General features: G+C 42.6%; 1 protein-coding gene across 2 annotated transcripts; it reads left to right on the plus strand.

Moving 5' to 3' along the window:
* The first annotated feature begins 516 nt into the window (after positions 1 to 516).
* Positions 517 to 16,393, plus strand: LOC147249810 (ceramide synthase 2-like). 2 transcript variants are annotated; one of them, XM_086223406.1, is made up of 11 exons: positions 517 to 565; positions 1,148 to 1,324; positions 5,547 to 5,664; positions 7,408 to 7,526; positions 8,657 to 8,714; positions 8,879 to 8,929; positions 10,156 to 10,248; positions 10,757 to 10,885; positions 12,626 to 12,732; positions 13,780 to 13,936; positions 14,559 to 16,393. In XM_086223406.1, exons 2-11 carry the CDS (start codon positions 1,149 to 1,151, stop codon positions 14,748 to 14,750), a joined length of 1,200 nt encoding a protein of 399 aa, XP_086079532.1. In that variant the 5' UTR covers positions 517 to 565; position 1,148; the 3' UTR covers positions 14,751 to 16,393. The 2 variants fall into 2 exon arrangements, with proteins under 2 accessions (XP_086079532.1, XP_086079534.1); XM_086223408.1 differs by lacking the exon at positions 517 to 565 and adding an exon at positions 703 to 911.
* Positions 16,394 to 16,490: the final 97 nt, after the last annotated feature.

The following is a 16,490-nucleotide window of genomic DNA, read 5'->3' on the forward strand; positions in this document are numbered from 1 at the left end:
TTAGTCGCTTAAAGAGGACAATATTTAACTCCTGGAATTGACTGACTTGATTTTTGAAGATATGTATTGTTGCCTCAAAGTCATGAAACTGTGGGAGCAAGTTATATCTTGTGACGACACTAAATTCATTGAATTGAAGGAAAAATGCATGTCTTGTTGTTTCAAAATGTTTTTTTTTTTTCTCAATGCCCACCAAAAGATCCCTCTATAACCCCTCCTGGGTTCCACAGGCACCAATGATTTATACCCAAATGAAAATACAGGTTATACACGGCCAATGCCGATTTGAATTCATATCTTTGCATTATTATTGAGATAAACAACAAGCTGAACATGCTATCTGAGGACTTTCATCGATGGGCAGCATGAGGTCAGACTCCACGAGCTTGTTTTGGCGGCTACAGAATCATATGCTCTTCTCTCTCAGGCTGACGCGAAACCCAATAAGATAACAATGACGTCACTTACTCCGCCCCCAGCAGGAGCAAGTTGCGTCAAAACGCCCCCTCTCCCTTTCCAAATTGTCGTTGTGCGGTTCCCATCCGCCTCACTGGAGCGCATACAGGTAAGGTCGCGTTTGTGTTGTCTTATTTAATCACACACACGCAAACACGCGGGGTCTCTGGTGCGGGATGGACGCGTTTACTGAACCGAAGCAGGCTGGTTGTTTGTGGGGGTGTTCTTGTAGGCTTTGGGGGAGAGGTGGGCTTCCGTTCATGTGATTAGTATGAATAATTTGCTGCGTGTGTTTGATAGAGACCCTCATGTAGCGTTTCTAGACACGAAGGGTTCCTGATATGTTGCTGTACTGTTGTTTCCTTCCCGGTGGAGGCTGCATGCAGGCTGCACCGCTATAACCAATATGAGGCTGCAGGAGAAGGCTTTCTAACTGAGCCCATCAGCTGTGACAAGTGTGTGTGTTTATTAATTTAGAGATAAGAGTGTGTGTGTGTGTGTGTGTGTGTTTGTGTGTTATTTGGATACATGCAAACACTGATGCACTTGATCAAAGCTGGATTGTCTTAAATTCTCACTCTCTCATTGTTTGATATAAATGTGAAGAAGGCATCAATGTTTTAGTAGGTTAACCAGACCAACAGCCTCACCAAACCCCTCCTGCCCCCCTGCCCCCTACCCCTCTCCTCAGGATGGAGGCCCTGTTAAACAAGTGGCTGTGGCAGGAGGAGTTCTGGCTCCCTCCTGGTACCACCTGGCGGGACATGGAGATGAAGCACGGCGAGGGCCGCTTTCCTCTACCCAGGGATCTCATCTACACCGTGCCGCTGGCTTTTGCTTTCATAGCCTTCAGATATGTATTTGAAAGGTGAGATACGTCATGACCTCTACCATGCCTTTCTTACTGGCTTCTCATCACACCTGCAGCGTCAGTGCTGGGGAAACATGGACGCTAACTGTTTAAAATCCCAATCAATTATGAGGTGGTGGGTTCACGCTGGCTGGTGTGCTGCCGTCCCAGGATAATGGTTTCATTAGAGCTGGCCTAGATGTGGAGAGCATAGATCAGACAGGCAGGCGTCTTGAGTAGACAGTTTTAGTTGCTGACTGTGTGAAAGCCCCCTCTCTCTGAGGGCCCGATCTAACCTTATAAAATAGTGTGTGTGTGTGTGTGTGTGTGTGTGTGTGTGTGTGTGTGTAGAAGGGAAAAGATGGATAATAGCTATAGCTCATTAAAGGTTTGCAAACTAAAGTTGAGTAGGCTAAGCAGAGCTTTAATGGATAATGCTTATTTACCAAAGTGCTTCTGCGGCCTTTCGCAGGAGTGTTTACCTTTAATGTAAACTCCCAGTTGTGCTTATTATAAGAATTCCAGTGAAGCATCTGGAGGCAGCGCAGAAAGGTGAAAACATTACTGTGGTGATGGCGAGAGGGAATTGAGCCTTACCCTATGTATAAGATAATGAGCATATTAAAAATTAACACGTGTTAAGTTCATGAAAACAGAGGGTGGGTATTGATGAGAACTGATTGGAATTAGCTTCGCTGCTTATTAGTTCAATTCTTTATTGATTCCTGGTCAAAAAGAGTAGGCCTCCACAGAGGTTCAGCTAGTTGTTGTTTTGACATGAGAAATTCAGCCCAAATTCTCTCATTATTACTACTACTGGTAGTAATTTTCCACATAAATAATACAGAAAAACTAAATGATGAATGAAGTTCACTTTAGTAAGCAAATCAGTCACTGCAGCCAATCATCAGCCTCTCTCACACGGTACATTTGGCTTGCAGACAAACACGAGGAAAACCGAAGAGAAAAGAAAACCTCAGGCAACCTCACGTGGTCTTTGTTCCTCAATATAGTGAAATGCTTGAGGTGACCCCTCCCCCAAACATTTTTTTATTAGGGCCTGAGCCAGAAGGTACTTCTGGCGAAGACCCTAATATGTTTGCTCGGCAGAGCAACACATTAGCGGCACTAAAAACACTAAAAACACACACTAAACAGTGTCCCAGCCACCCCCAACACCCATGAGGCAACTGGGCCAGATGACCCGGAGCTGGTTTTCACATACACACCCATTCAAAACCTGGTATTATACTGTTCTTGCTCTCAATGAGTGCGCGCTATATGCGCATAAACTAATTTGACCCCCTGAACATGCATGAAATTCTCTGAAATTCGGCACAATTGACCGGTCTGGCTAAACATCCATCGTCATCTTCCGCTTATTCCTACATATTAAGGGTCGCGGGGGGGCTGGAGCCTATCCCAGCGTCAACGGGCGAGAGGCGGGGTACACCCTGGACAGGTCGCCAGTCCATCGCAGGGCCAACATAGAGAGACTAACAACCATTCACACTCACATTCATACCTACGGTCAATTTAGAGTATTCAATCAGCCTAGTCCCCATTTGCATGTTTTTGGACTGTGGGAGGAAGCCGGAGTACCAGAGAGAACCCACACAGACAGGGGGAGAACATGGAGACTCCACACAGAAAGATCCCGTGCCCGAGCCGGGACTCGAACCCGGAACCTTCTTGCTGTGAGGCCACAGTGCTAACCACTGCACCACCGTGCAGCCCTGGCTAAACATTCACTAATCAAAATGAAAACACCACAAAAGTCTATAGCGCCACCTAGGGAGCCACACAAAAAAAAGAATTTTTTATAATTTAGAGCGCTATAACTCCTCACACGAAAGTCCCTCAAACATGGGACCAACACCGTTGGACTCGTCTCATCAAGACCAACAATTCATACACTCTGACCCCTCACCTATCTACAACAGAATGTCCACAAATTGGACAAAACTGTCAAAATCAGGACTTTTTTCACTCCCCGAACAAAATCTATCTCCTCCTAAACCGTAAATGCCAGGGCTTCCAAACATTCACACATTACTCTCCCAACTGTGCTCTTCAAAAATCTTTAAAGGCTAATATACTACGCGCTCGGTTCCCATTTTAGAAGCCGTCAAAGTCGGGGAGACACGTTTCACGCTTACAATGGAAGTCTATGGGGAGAGCGTGTCCTCTCAGGGTACATACTGTCAAACAAATGCTTCTCACGTCTACACCATACATCCCACAGCTTTTTAAAACACACCACGGTATTCCTGACAAAAATCCCTACAAAAATGTGGTATTATGTGTGAGTTTTGACCAACATATGCCGAGTTATTCAGCTTTTACACACTACAATTTTCTTAATCCTCCTCTCTCTCCACTCTAGCACAGATCAGAGACAGTGCAGCGGGGGAGGGGTTCTTAAAGGGCCAGCTGACAGCTCTGCTCTCCACTCTGACAGAGATGGCAGAGAGCGAGCAGAGAAGGGAGGGGCTCTTAAAGGGCCGGCTGTCAACTCTGCACTCACACTGTGCAGCACACTGAGGCTCGTATCTCCCAAAGTACAAGGCCTAGGGATTTGCCAATTACACCGTTGGATTCGGGCCGGTGTCAAGGACGTGGCCGTAGGCCGCGAGGGGGCTCAGGCCCTAACAATGCTGCTTGCAGCTTTAATTTTTATTTTTATTGTGAACTTGATAAACAGAATGGATAAGCTTGATTCTCATCCCTGAAACTCGAGCGTAAGAGGGTGGATTTTACGCATCTTATTAGACCCTGTAAGTAGCTGATGTTTAAATCTAGAGTGCAATAATCAGTCAGTCAAAGGAACATTTTTAAGTCAGCAACTATTTGATAAATGATTAGCCTCTGCAGTCATTTTTTCAAACCGCATACCAGACATTCCCTCCCTTCCAGAGTCTTGGTTATGTAAATTTGCTGCTTATATGTCTCTCGAGTGATTTACCAACCTTTTTGAGTTGCGGACCATCGAATGGACAGAGGAAGTGATTTATAGATCCAGCTTGGACTTTTTCTCCTGATTTATTTGGTGTTTGAGAGCCTAAACAATTAATTGATTCTAGAAATCGTCCTTTTATTAGTCATTAATGGCATCATGGATTGGTTGCCAATCCACAGATAATTGACTTTACAGGAAGTAGAGGTTCAACGCAGGGCTCCAGTATTTTGAATACTCTGCACAGGCCGGGCTACTTCGCTCCATTTAATAGACAGGAGATGCTGTTATATTATATGTAACAGGCCTAATGCAACATTTATCATGCCTCTGAATTATTAAGTATCTACTCAGCCGCTCGCTCTTCAGATACAAACATTGAGTGTTAATAAAAAAACAAGTTCTCTCTCTTTCTATCTGTGAGTGATGTTGTGGGTGGAGAGGTGCAGAAAAACATTAAAGGCAGTTTTCCTCCACACACGACCAGTTCTGCAGGCCAACACCGATGGGTGCAGGAAGTACAGACCTGATAGATGAACAGATAGGACGTCTGCTTTTGCACGTGTTCCTTTATCAGCTGCTTTTTTGTCTCTCCAAGTGTTTAGCAGTGACATCAGCGCTGCTGTTTGACCTGATGAGATATTCATCAGGGACATGAATGACATTAGAGGTTTGTATAATAGCAGAGGTGTGTGTGTGTGTGTGTGTGTGTGGTGTGTGAGAAAGAGACCAGTCGATTTCAGTCAGCTGGAAGTTAAAAAGGAGCCTTCATCTGATTGTGCTAGGCCACAACTGTGTCCCACGTTGAGGGAAATGTGTGGGTGTGTGTGTGTTATGTGGGTGTGTGGGTAGGGAAGCTTGTGCTTGTGTGTGTGGGTGTGTGTATGTTTATCAGCTCGTGTAACCAGAGATCTTGTGTGTCTCGGAGTGGAGCTATCCTGACCTTCTCATTCTTGCTGATCTCTCCTTCCCTACCTGTTTCAGGATGATTATCTCTGAGCTAGGGTTAGGGTTACACACATGTAATTATGCAGGTGACTGTATACACACACACACACACACACACACACATATGCAGATCAAGTGTCTCTTGACTGTGCAGCCAAATGTCCCTGTCCACCCATGGGAGCAGCTCTACAGGCTGTCAGGAGCAGCTTGATCAGTTATCTGGTGCCACCACTCACTCATGTCCTGTAGCAGCATCCCACTAGACAGCTGTTGACATCATCACACATTACTAGACCATTAAATAAATGTTTGTCTTCCTCTTCCATGTCCTCCCAGGCTCATCGCCATCCCTTTAAGCAGACTTTTAGGCGTGAAGGACAGGATTCGGATTCGAGCAGCTTCTGTACCAAAGTTAGAAACCTTCTACAAACAGAAGAGTCGGCAGCCATCACAGGTTTGTATTTCTGATCCGTCATCTTCTTTTTCTTTTTCTTTTGCCGATGACATGAAGTCCAAGGGTGTCACATCTGCTGGGATGGCGAAGGACACGCCTGCTGCGCTACTCATCATTCACAGCCATATATATCTGTGTCCGTGTCATGGAAAGGATGCAGCCTGATGTCGGATCTGCAGGACGTTTACTCGGAGTCTCTGAAAGGGCACCATGGGACTTCCTTTTTTGTTTTTTTAGATGTGAAGAAAGATTCCATTTATGTTTTGGGGTTGAAATGATGACCGGGGACTAAACAACCCTGAAACAACAGCAGGACGTCTTTGTCAAAGTCCATCCGCTAAAAGGGCTTTTTTTTTTTTTTATTTGCTGCTGACAGGTTCAGATTATTATTATTATGATTATAAATCATTTACTACTGATGATTTGTGATGTGTTACCAATGCTGTTAGTGAAACACTTAGAACCATTTATGCATCCTTCATAAGGGGAAACATTGTAAAGTAGTGGTACCTTTTTATTTTTTGTAAATTCAGTCGCGACCCTGACGTCATCGTGCCCCCCCCCCCCCCCCACACACACACACACACACACACACACATCTGAAACAAACGGCCTTTGTCAGTATTCTCCATTTTGAATTAGGGCATGTTTAAGCTTTACAACAGAAGCCCGGTGTGTGTTTTCATCGATAAAACACTTGATCCTCATAATCAAGTGTCGATAATATACAGTAACACTGACAGCAAATGCCCATTGTACATACATTTTCAAACCCATATGCACAAAGTGATGTGAGGATGCAGACGCAGCACTAACACACGGGTGTGGGTGTGTGGTTTTTTTTTAATGTGGGAGTGGGTTATCGCATCTGGAGATTGTTCGACTTGCTGGTTGAACTAGAATGAGGAAACAGTTTTAAAAATGGGAAGTCCCGGAGAGATTTACCTCATTCTCCTGAGTCATGCTGAAGCAGTTGTTACACAGGAACAATCATCCGTTCTCAAGGTTCCTGTCACTTGTGTCCTCGTGAAGTCTCATTTGTCATGATCACATTTCCTTACCCCTCAGATCCTTTAGTGGAAACGACCATTCTGAAACGCTTCACAAAAAAGCGCAACAGTCTAATCGCTCTGTAATTTAAAGGTCACTTTTTTTTCTTATTTTTTTCTTTTTTTTTTTTGCAGAGAGAATTTGCTTATTTACCGTCCGCGCTGAGAACAGGTGCAGACAAGTTAAAGAGACGTTTTGGTTCACGCGGTTGCTCCTCTTGTTTTCATTTGAGGTAACAACACTGATGTTCTTGTGCAGACATGCAGGGTTTCACCCCCGCTCGGATGAGAGATGACTCTGGACATCAAGTCAAATTACACCCATCTGTGCGCTGCTCCGTCTGTTCATTTTTGTCCCTCTGACCTGACTGTGTGTTTCCTAATGACCTGGACAGACGGTAGCAGCAGCACCAGCTGTCTGAAGCAGACCCGGGTCAGTCAGGTGAAAATGTGGCACTGGCACAGAACAAATGTTTGGATTGTGCACTTATTTCATTTCAGGAGTTCATCTGACAGTCAAAAGCAGTTTGATCAGGTTAATCTAAGGAGGCAGCGGCAGCACAAATATCAGTAATATGAACCACATCTTGACATATCAAGTATTAAGCAGCAAGAAGGGAGCCAGCAGCATTGTTAAAATACCTCCCTCATTCTAAACCTGACTCTGAAGTGTGTGTTTTTTTTGTGTATGCAGAGTGAGCTGGTGAGCCTTGGGAAGCAGTGTGGACTCACCCTAAGAAAGATTCAGACCTGGTTCAGGCACAGACGAAACCAGGACCGGCCCAGTAACACCAAAAAGTTCTGTGAGGCCTCGTGAGTGTTGTTCTCAACTAAAGCCCTTGATTTACTCTAGTCTGGCAGGAGGCCCTCAGTCACACAGCAGCGGCTCAGTGGGTTGAGCTCAGTAGACTTTCTTTTAGTTCACTGATGGTCGTTTCATGTCTCAGACACCCAATAGGATGATCAATGATCAATATTTTAGTTTTTGAATAGATTTAATGATAGCTTTCTAAAAAACAAAACATAGAAAGAAACTAGCTGAACATGAATTTCCAAACGGCAACTATACCACAATCAGGATTATTTATTTGCCCAATAACAGCGTATGTATGTGAACAACTATGGGTGTGCAGAGATGTCATTGTCTGGATCAGTCAAACCAATAAATTATTTGGATGCATTTTCATATATAAAATCAAAAGTGGGCGTGGTCTAGAAAGTCTGATATCTTTTGCAAACATAAGGTTTAGAAAATCAAATTACAAACAAACATTAGCGCGCTTTTAAAGCATGAAATTGATTTATCACAGGCGTATGAGTTAATTATGAAATACATATCTACCTCCTCATGTTGTACTTATAATCCTCCTTCGTCTGGCTTTCCTCATCTGTCTGAACCCCCAAACAAAACAAAAAAAACCAACATTTTTTCTGTATGAAATTTAACCACACACTCAACGTAAACCTGATAGAAACACGTAAACCAAGAGACAACCGCCAAATCAGCAGAATCTGAGAAAACTAATAAAACCTAGCAGGCAGAACACACCACGCCTAAAACGCTGCTGGTGGAAGCGGCAGCTGTGCGGTGGACGGATGTGGACAGTGTTGCAGCTGGAACATGATCCAGGCTCATCCGTGTAACCAACATTTCACTAATAAGTTTCCACTCTGAATCGGTTACAGTTAAAGCTTGCATCACCGCTCCCAAGTGGCCAAAAATGATGGCAGTGTCACTATCGTCAAATGTTTCTAGGCTTCAAAAAGTTCATCAAAAAACAAAAAAAAACAATATGTAAAGTGTCATTCTAATGTAAGATGCCCTACTGAAAGTTGTTTTTTTTAAATATTTGATAAATCCATTAAGCTTAAACAAAGCTTAATTGATTGTCCAATATGACAGTCTGCTAATTTTCTTTTTCTTGATGTATTTTCATCTTCAGCTGGCGTTTTGTCTTCTACCTGGCAGCTTTCGCTGCGGGTCTCGCCTCTCTGTTTGACGTAAGTTTCTGACAAGTCATTTACAAGAACAACTGTTGTCGTATGTGAAGAAATACATATGAATTTGATCATTCCAGCTGGTGTCAGAGTCTCACAGCACTTCTGAGGGGAAAGCTTGTTTCTTGAGAACACCGCTGACTTGTGTTTCTCTCCTGATCCCCTAGACCCCGTGGTTGTGGGACCATCGAGAATGTTGGAGGGGTTATCCCAAACAGGTGAGGTGAAGACAGTAAGATTCTTGATGAAGGGGGCCGTCGTTTTAGGTTTTGTAGGTGAAACTGCAGTCTTGGATAATATTTCAAGACACAATCAAAATTTGAGGGTAATTATTTAACACACGATGTGCATTTTTTAAAACTTTTTAAGGTTTGAGTTTATAGGATAAATGGTTAATGGATTCATCAAAAGACAACCAATGAATTTTTATAATCAACGTTACTTTTATATCCAAGTTAAATTCCAACTTGGGGGAACTTGGGGACAAAGGAACACACGACAGCAGTCGTTGGAGAACAAAAATCTGGCTGTCAGACCGATTTGTCAGGCCACACCTCCCACCTACTCACGCTGATCTTTATTTCCTTGACAGTTTTGGATTTTTTTTTTCTTGTCTTTGGAACGGTAATAACTCATCAAAGTTCCTGATGACAGTGAGGCCTGCCAGCAGGTCGGCATTCCTCCCGGGACACCAGCTTTTCCTCGTGGGGTCGTAACCTCAAATGGAAAATACTTTAAAAACTGTGCACAGCTCTCTCTCTCTCTCTCTCTCTCTCTCTCTCTCTCTCTGAAATATTGCAGTGGCTTTTTTCCATTTTCTGGGTTGTTGTGGCCTCTGCCAGAGTGAAAGGATGTGTTTTCAAGGTTAGATTCTTCTGTCAGCTTCCTCTCATTGTTTTGCTGCTGACTTTGAATACTGTTTGCTCACCAAGAGGTGTTTTGATTTAGTACAGGCTGCTACTTTCCTAGAATAAAAACACATCGTCGATTCAGGAGCTGCCTGACAGTCGGGTAGAATTTAAATCATATGACGCGTGTATATGAAGGGGATTTTACAGTACAGTATTTTAGAATCACAAACGTTTCTTTAGACAGGTTGAAGGAGCAACTTCAACCAACTTTTTCCGTCCAAATAATTACGATTTTAAATTATAATCATTATGAATTGATGAAAGAGAGAGTTTCAGGACATATTTGCAGCCAAAGTAAATCTGCACTATCAGGACGTCGTATTTGTTTTGTAGTCTAGAGCTCAACGATACATTACAGAGAAGAAATTTCACTGCTGCGTGAATGTGTGTGTTTCTCTGTGTTATCTAATGCTTCAGTCGCCATGTATTGTGTCATTTCCTGAGGCCACACAGATAAGCAGCCTGGACATATAAAGCTTTGATTGCAGCCACATACCACCGTATTTACATGCTGTTTTCACTTATTGTTTCAGCCTGTCGCCGATGCTCATTACTGGTATTACATCTTGGAACTGAGCTTCTATCTGTCACTGCTTTTGTGCGTTTCTGTGGATGTGAAGCGAAAAGTAAGTGTGACCTTGAAAGACACACATAAACAAAAGCTCAGAGGAACTTCCTTTTGCTTCTTTGAGCCTCACAAACCAGAAACCAAAGCTAAATATTGGTAGCACTCAAGCTTGTTTTTCCTTTCAGAGGTGTAAACCAAAGGTTTTTCTCTTGCATGTTTAATAGCGACGCAGATGGTGAACGGGATTCGCTCCTGTTGCTTCATGAGTTTGTGTATATTTGCTCTCAAGTTTGCGCCTATAGACTTGCGCTTACATTTACTACTGTTAAGTTCACTACAGTTTAACCCATAAATTACAATTAAGAAAAAGAATTTCAGGTCAGCTGACTGTACGTCTGAAATGATATTGGATCTTCGTACGCGGTAACACATAAATCTGTCATTAGGATACTTGGACAAAAGTGATGTACGAGACCGCAGATGGACGGAGGGCTGTTGAGGTTTGGGGAACACCAACCGTACATCTTTCTCATATTTTGTGGTCTTCGTGTTTGTGTGGGTTTCAGGACTTCAAGGAGCAGGTCATTCATCACATTGCTACCATATTCCTCATCGGTTTCTCCTACTGTGCCAACTATGTGAGAGTTGGCACTCTTGTGATGCTGGTGCACGATTCTTCTGACTTCCTTCTCGAGGTAAAACATCACATCTGAGGTGTGTGTTAGCAGATTTTACCCTCAGTGCCTCTTTTTCACCTCACACCTTCCTCATACCTGTGTTAAAAAAGTTGAGGAGGGAAGAAGAGTGAGGAGAAAAGTTGAGTATGTATGTTCTTTTGAGCAAAGGTAAGAAGGAAATGATAAAAAATCATTATCATCATCATCTCTCCCAAGGTGTGGTTTGACTCACTATCAGCAAGCTCTCACCAAACTTGCTGGAGGGGTTTGAAAAGGGGTGAGGAAGAATTTTGGGCAGAGTAGTCAGAATGTCACCTGGTGGCAATAGGAAATGACACATTTGATCGTGTTTTGTTCTTTTGGATGTGCTCCTCCTTGCGGGTTGACCAGTTTCATCTCAAATTTGATCATAAACTTCAATACCTTGGTGAGGGGCTCCAGAGTTTTCGTGAAGCGGCGTTATTGTGGCGAGGCAGCCGATTATGCATAGCGAAGGAAACGGTTGTAACGGCTCTTTTACAGACTTCCAGTGTGTGATGAGAGTCTTACAGAAGGGTATAAGCACCAACCTTGAGAGAGAAAAAAAATGAGGAGGTAATTTTTTTTTTAATTTTTGTCATGCACTTTGAGAAAAAAAATCGCAGCAGGATAGGAAGTAAATGCTCTCTAGCTTCACCTAGTGGACACAGGAAGGGATTTTGCCCCACAGTCCATACAACAGTCAGCTCCTTTGTACGAAATCCAAATGTTATCGGATTTCACCCTCCTGTCTCTCAAATCTAGATTTGTGCAGGGGTGCGGGGGCCTGCTTGTTTTACACTGTGTTTTGTTCGCCCTGATGGAAGCCTGTGCTCTCTGAGAACCCTCTAGTTTAGATTCAAAGGTAAATTCAATTTTTTTTCTAATTGCTTGTATCGGGTGGAAACGCCAAAAGACTGCATTATTTTTCTTCCTGAACTGTGCTGACAGTTATTTTGTACAAAGGTCAGAGGAAACTTCACATGAATACAGCCATTGTATATTTATTGCAAAGTATTTCCATTCTTGCACTGTAACACATTACAGCCCTGTACTCAATGACCTAAGCTTTACACAGAAAAACATTAAAGCCTTCAGTCAAAAAAAAAATACCCTAAATGGCTGTAAAACTCTTACCTGTGAAACAACAGGACCATTGTTCTCAGTTTAACGTAGAAGGTTTTACTTGGAGTCAGGTTTCACTGACAATATCTGGAAATCTTGATTGTCACTGTCATTTCAGAGCAGAAGAAACGTGGAGAACTAGTCATGTGATATCAGTCGTGACTGGCCGCTGGTTGATGCAAATCATAGAGAAAATAATACGGGTGTCATATTCAGTCAGGGTTTTATAGCCTGGCTTCTGCTTCTGTGAGAGGAATTGTTTTGCATAACGTATATTTGATATTCACCTTGACATTGGCTGCCTGATTACATTGTTCTCTGTCTTGACATTACTTTTCTAGTGAGTCACACTTCAAATATTGGAGAAAAGGTTTCTAATGTATTTATTTTGTATTGTTTTTGTGTAAACACTGCCTCTGGGACTACAACTTTAGGTTAAACTGCACACAGAGTCAAACGATTATATATTTTCATCGAAGACCATCATTTTGATGATAGTAATGATCACGCTTGATGCTGTAAAATTTTCACGATGCACTGTGTGTGTGGCCTGACAGTGTTCTAACACTATTTTCGCAAGACGTGATTACCAACAAAGTCTTTTTCTTTTAAAAGTCTGCCAAGATGTTTCACTACGCCGTGTGGACGAGGACATGTGACTCCTTGTTTGTCGTCTTTTCTCTGGTCTTCCTGGTCACGAGGCTGGTGGTGTTTCCTGGCAGGTAAGAAATGTCTCATCATTGGCAGCTCACAGTTCTGTCTACTCCCGCGATGGACATACCAAGGTTTTATCTTGGGTTAAGGATGACTTGACTCATAAATAATAAATACATTTCTGATATAATAATCATAATCTGAGGACAGAAAATGTTGAAAGAAAACACTATGTCCATAAAACCAGTGGTTTTAGATTGTAAATGAATAAGAAATTTCTGTTCAAACTAATTAAAGAAAATAATAAATGTACTTTGATATGAACATTAGCATGAACTGAATGAATAGGGGGCGGCGCGGTGGTGCAGTGGTCAGCACTGTCACCTCACAGCAAGAAGGCTCCTGGTTCGAGCCCTGGCTCCAGCACAGGATCTTTCTGTGTGGAGTCTCCATGTTCTCCCTGTTCCTGTGTGGGTTCTCTCTGGTACTCCAGCTTCCTCCCACAGTCCAAAGACATCAAGAGGGGACGAGGCTGATTGATACTCTAAATTGGCCGTAGGCGTGGCTGTGAGTGTGAATGGTTGTCTGTCTCTATGTGTTGGCCCTGAGGTGGACTGTCCAGGGTGAACCCCACTTCTCGCCCTTAGGTGGTATAGAAAATGGATGGATAAATGAGGAGGTCGGAATGGTAACTAAATCTAAGTTTAAGTTACGTCTCTTTCCGGGACTGAAAACTCAGGAGTTCTACCATCTCTGGGTTAACACACTTGAAGCTTTTAGCTGAGGGCAACATGAGTGTCACCAGCAAGCACTGGAGTTGTCAACATGCTCTAAAGCAGGGGTGGACAACCATGTGCCATGGAGGGCCGTGTGTATGCAGGTTTTCCTTCCAACCAAACACTTTAACAGGTGATCTCACCAATTAACACTCTTCTGTGGCTGCAGGTGTGTTAATCAGTGGAATCACCTGTTAAAGTGTTTGGTTGGAAGGAAAACCTGCATACACACGGCCCTCCATGGCACATGGTTGTCCACCCCTGCTCTAAAGGTCTAGTTTAGAGCTTTGCCCTACGACCAGACTGGATCAATTATGATTGTGTCTTTTTATTTTCCAGAATTGTCCACACAACATTGGTGCTTTCTCTGGAATTCTTCACTCCCTTCTATGGTTATTACTTCTTCAACGCACTCCTGTTTGTGCTGCAAGCACTGCACATCTTCTGGGCGTACCTCATCCTGCGCATGGTCTACAAGTTTGTCTTTTTGGGCAAGGTGAGGCTGTAAACCAGCAAATGAGGTGACATTCTGATTGTTGTTTTATCGTATAACAAATCCTCTAATTGGAATAATAATAGATATCTATTATTCCAAATTTAAAGTGGCTACCTCATTAAAATGTATATTTTCAGTCAATACCCATATATGCATGCCTTATTTGACTCAAAGTTTACATCACTGCTGATGCGGGACATCTCACTTAATCTTTTTATATTCCTCTGCATATTTAGCATCAGTATGTTTATTTCCTTTTGGTATTTGTTTGTTTTTTCTTTCCTTTTCTTTTTTATTTGAGGTTGTGAGCACATCTAGGAACTAGCTGGGGGGGGGGGCATTTTACAGCACACTTTACAGATTAAACTACGATTTAGACTAAAATGCAGGAAAATCTAGAATCTGTGAATGTGTTCGATTCATAAATTAATACCTGACCAGAATTATCTTCCGATAACTTCTATGATGTCACTGATGGTGCTCATAGTTTCATCCTACACATTCACCTGAGGGATTAGCAGGGATATTAGCACCACCTCCTGCACATGAATATCACACCTAGCTTCTGGTGACAAACATCCAACTGACGTGGGAATAACAGCCCCCCCCCCTCCCTCCTCAGGTGGAGCGTGACGAGCGCAGCGATGAGGAGAGCGAGGTAGATGATGAGCCTGAGGAAGAAGGTGATGACAGCAGCTGGGAGCAGAGGAAGGGTGCAATCAACTCCAAGCTGGCGTCGCTGGCAAACAACTGCGTCCTTAACAACCTGACCAACCAGAGGAACATGAACAGCAGACTGCCCAAAGCCAGATAGTGGCAAAGACCCTCTCCATACCTACTGAGCCTCTCTGGAGGGGAAAAAAAAAAAAAACAGCCCAAAAAAACACATCCCTTTCTGCTTCTAGGAGAGTAACTCATATATGACATGTTATACATAGGAACGTTTATCGTAGAACACGGTCCAGTGATAATTTCACATCAGGGTAGGTCCGAATCATGCTTTTCTTCATGGAAAAAAAAGAGGGCAAAGAAGCACAAACGATTGTAAATCTACACACCCAGTGTAGATGAAGAAGAAACATTACTGTCAACCACTCTTGTGAGACAGTGGCTGTTCCATTACATATAATTATATATATATATATATATATATATATGTGTGTATGTTGATTTGTTTTTGTATTTATGCTGGTTACTTTTCGTTGTCTTATAAGAGGTTCTTTGTAAATATCTAGGATACAAATAGACCGAGTGTGCTGTAAAGCATTTATCCTTCCTTTGGTCAAGAAGAACAATGTTTTTTATATAAAATGAAACTCTCATATGTTTTAAATCGAATTAAATCCAGAGTTAATTCCCCCATCCAGCTTTGTCCGATTGTATATAGACTATAACAATGATTGTAGGAAATTTATTGATAAACTACTTTATAGACTATTTTTATGAACCACCTCTCATTTTATGTTGGTAACTGACAGCAACTGTGCACAACTGCTGCAAAAATTCTATTTTTCTGTGATGGGATTCACCTGTCAGAAGAGATACGGCGCCCCCTGCTGCATAAAGAAGAACATGTAGAGAACACACTCCCCTTGCCCCCCAAAAAAGATGCCTTCGTGGAGAATTATTGCTTTTAGGAACTGTGTGTGTGTGTGTGTGTGTGTGTGGGGGGGGGGGGGGGGGTGGGGTGGGGGGTTTGTTTCTTTTTCTACTTTGAATATCATTGTGTCATGCAGCATGATTTGTCCACGAGGTTGATTTTGTTGAGGTTTGCTCTCTACTGGACTTTTGTTTTGTGCCTTAGCTGCTGTTTTCTACACTACAAGCACTTGATATGAAGCTGTGTGCAAGTAGTATTAGCTTTACTTGACGGACACATGGGCCAGGACTTACTGGGACTGGACCTCGTGGTTTTTTTTGCCTAAACATTTGGGGAATCGATTTGTGCTTGGTGAGTCACTGGGCATCAGTGAAATGTGAGATATTTTAGATGGCGGGATTGTCTACAAAGGTCAAATGCTTTATGACTCAGATGCAGAAAAGAGATATTTTGATTGTTTGTGAATAAACTGGGCTCTTTTCACTAGAAACAGGAGGTAATAATGACTTGTCTGAATTCTAACGCACTGTCTGTCTGTTACATGTTGATTCCACTGATTGTCAACAGTATAGCACAGAGATCTTTCCATCAGACACTTCACTCATACATAGTATCTCATGTACTACCAGGAACTAGTATTACATTAACACTGATCCACGCATGCTGCAACTACATCCTGCATCTTATCATCTTTGATTGACATGTTAAGTGTGATATGAGGAACAAAGTAATGAGACCCGCTGGCCCTGAGGTCCTGGAAACTGGTTGATTTAAAAAAAACAAAAAACAAACATGGAGCACTAAAGGGCTGATCAACTGACAAATGCACATAAACCTGTCGTTTTCATTAAAAATGACTTGAAAACTCAGAACAGGAGTTATGTCATGTTTTCATGGAAGTCCTTTTATCAGGGATATTTTTAACACTGCTGTCTTATTTAATCTAAAACAGTT

This window comes from Aulostomus chinensis, chromosome 14 (genome assembly GCF_037954235.1).
Source record: "Aulostomus chinensis isolate RoL2024-O1b breed Wild chromosome 14, RoL_Achi_v1.0, whole genome shotgun sequence".
In the NCBI taxonomy this organism is placed as follows: domain Eukaryota; kingdom Metazoa; phylum Chordata; class Actinopteri; order Syngnathiformes; family Aulostomidae; genus Aulostomus; species Aulostomus chinensis.

What these genes read in the sequence shown, in the direction of transcription:
- LOC147249810 (XM_086223406.1), top strand. Translation starts at nt 1,149, where the DNA reads ATGGAGGCCCTGTTAAACAAGTGGCTGTGGCAGGAGGAGTTCTGGCTC. An exon ending in CTTCTGACTTCCTTCTCGAG is followed by an intron (nt 10,886 to 12,625) that starts GTAAAACATCAC and finishes TTCTTTTAAAAG; the next exon opens with TCTGCCAAGATGTTTCACTA. An exon ending in CTGGTGGTGTTTCCTGGCAG is followed by an intron (nt 12,733 to 13,779) that starts GTAAGAAATGTC and finishes TTTATTTTCCAG; the next exon opens with AATTGTCCACACAACATTGG.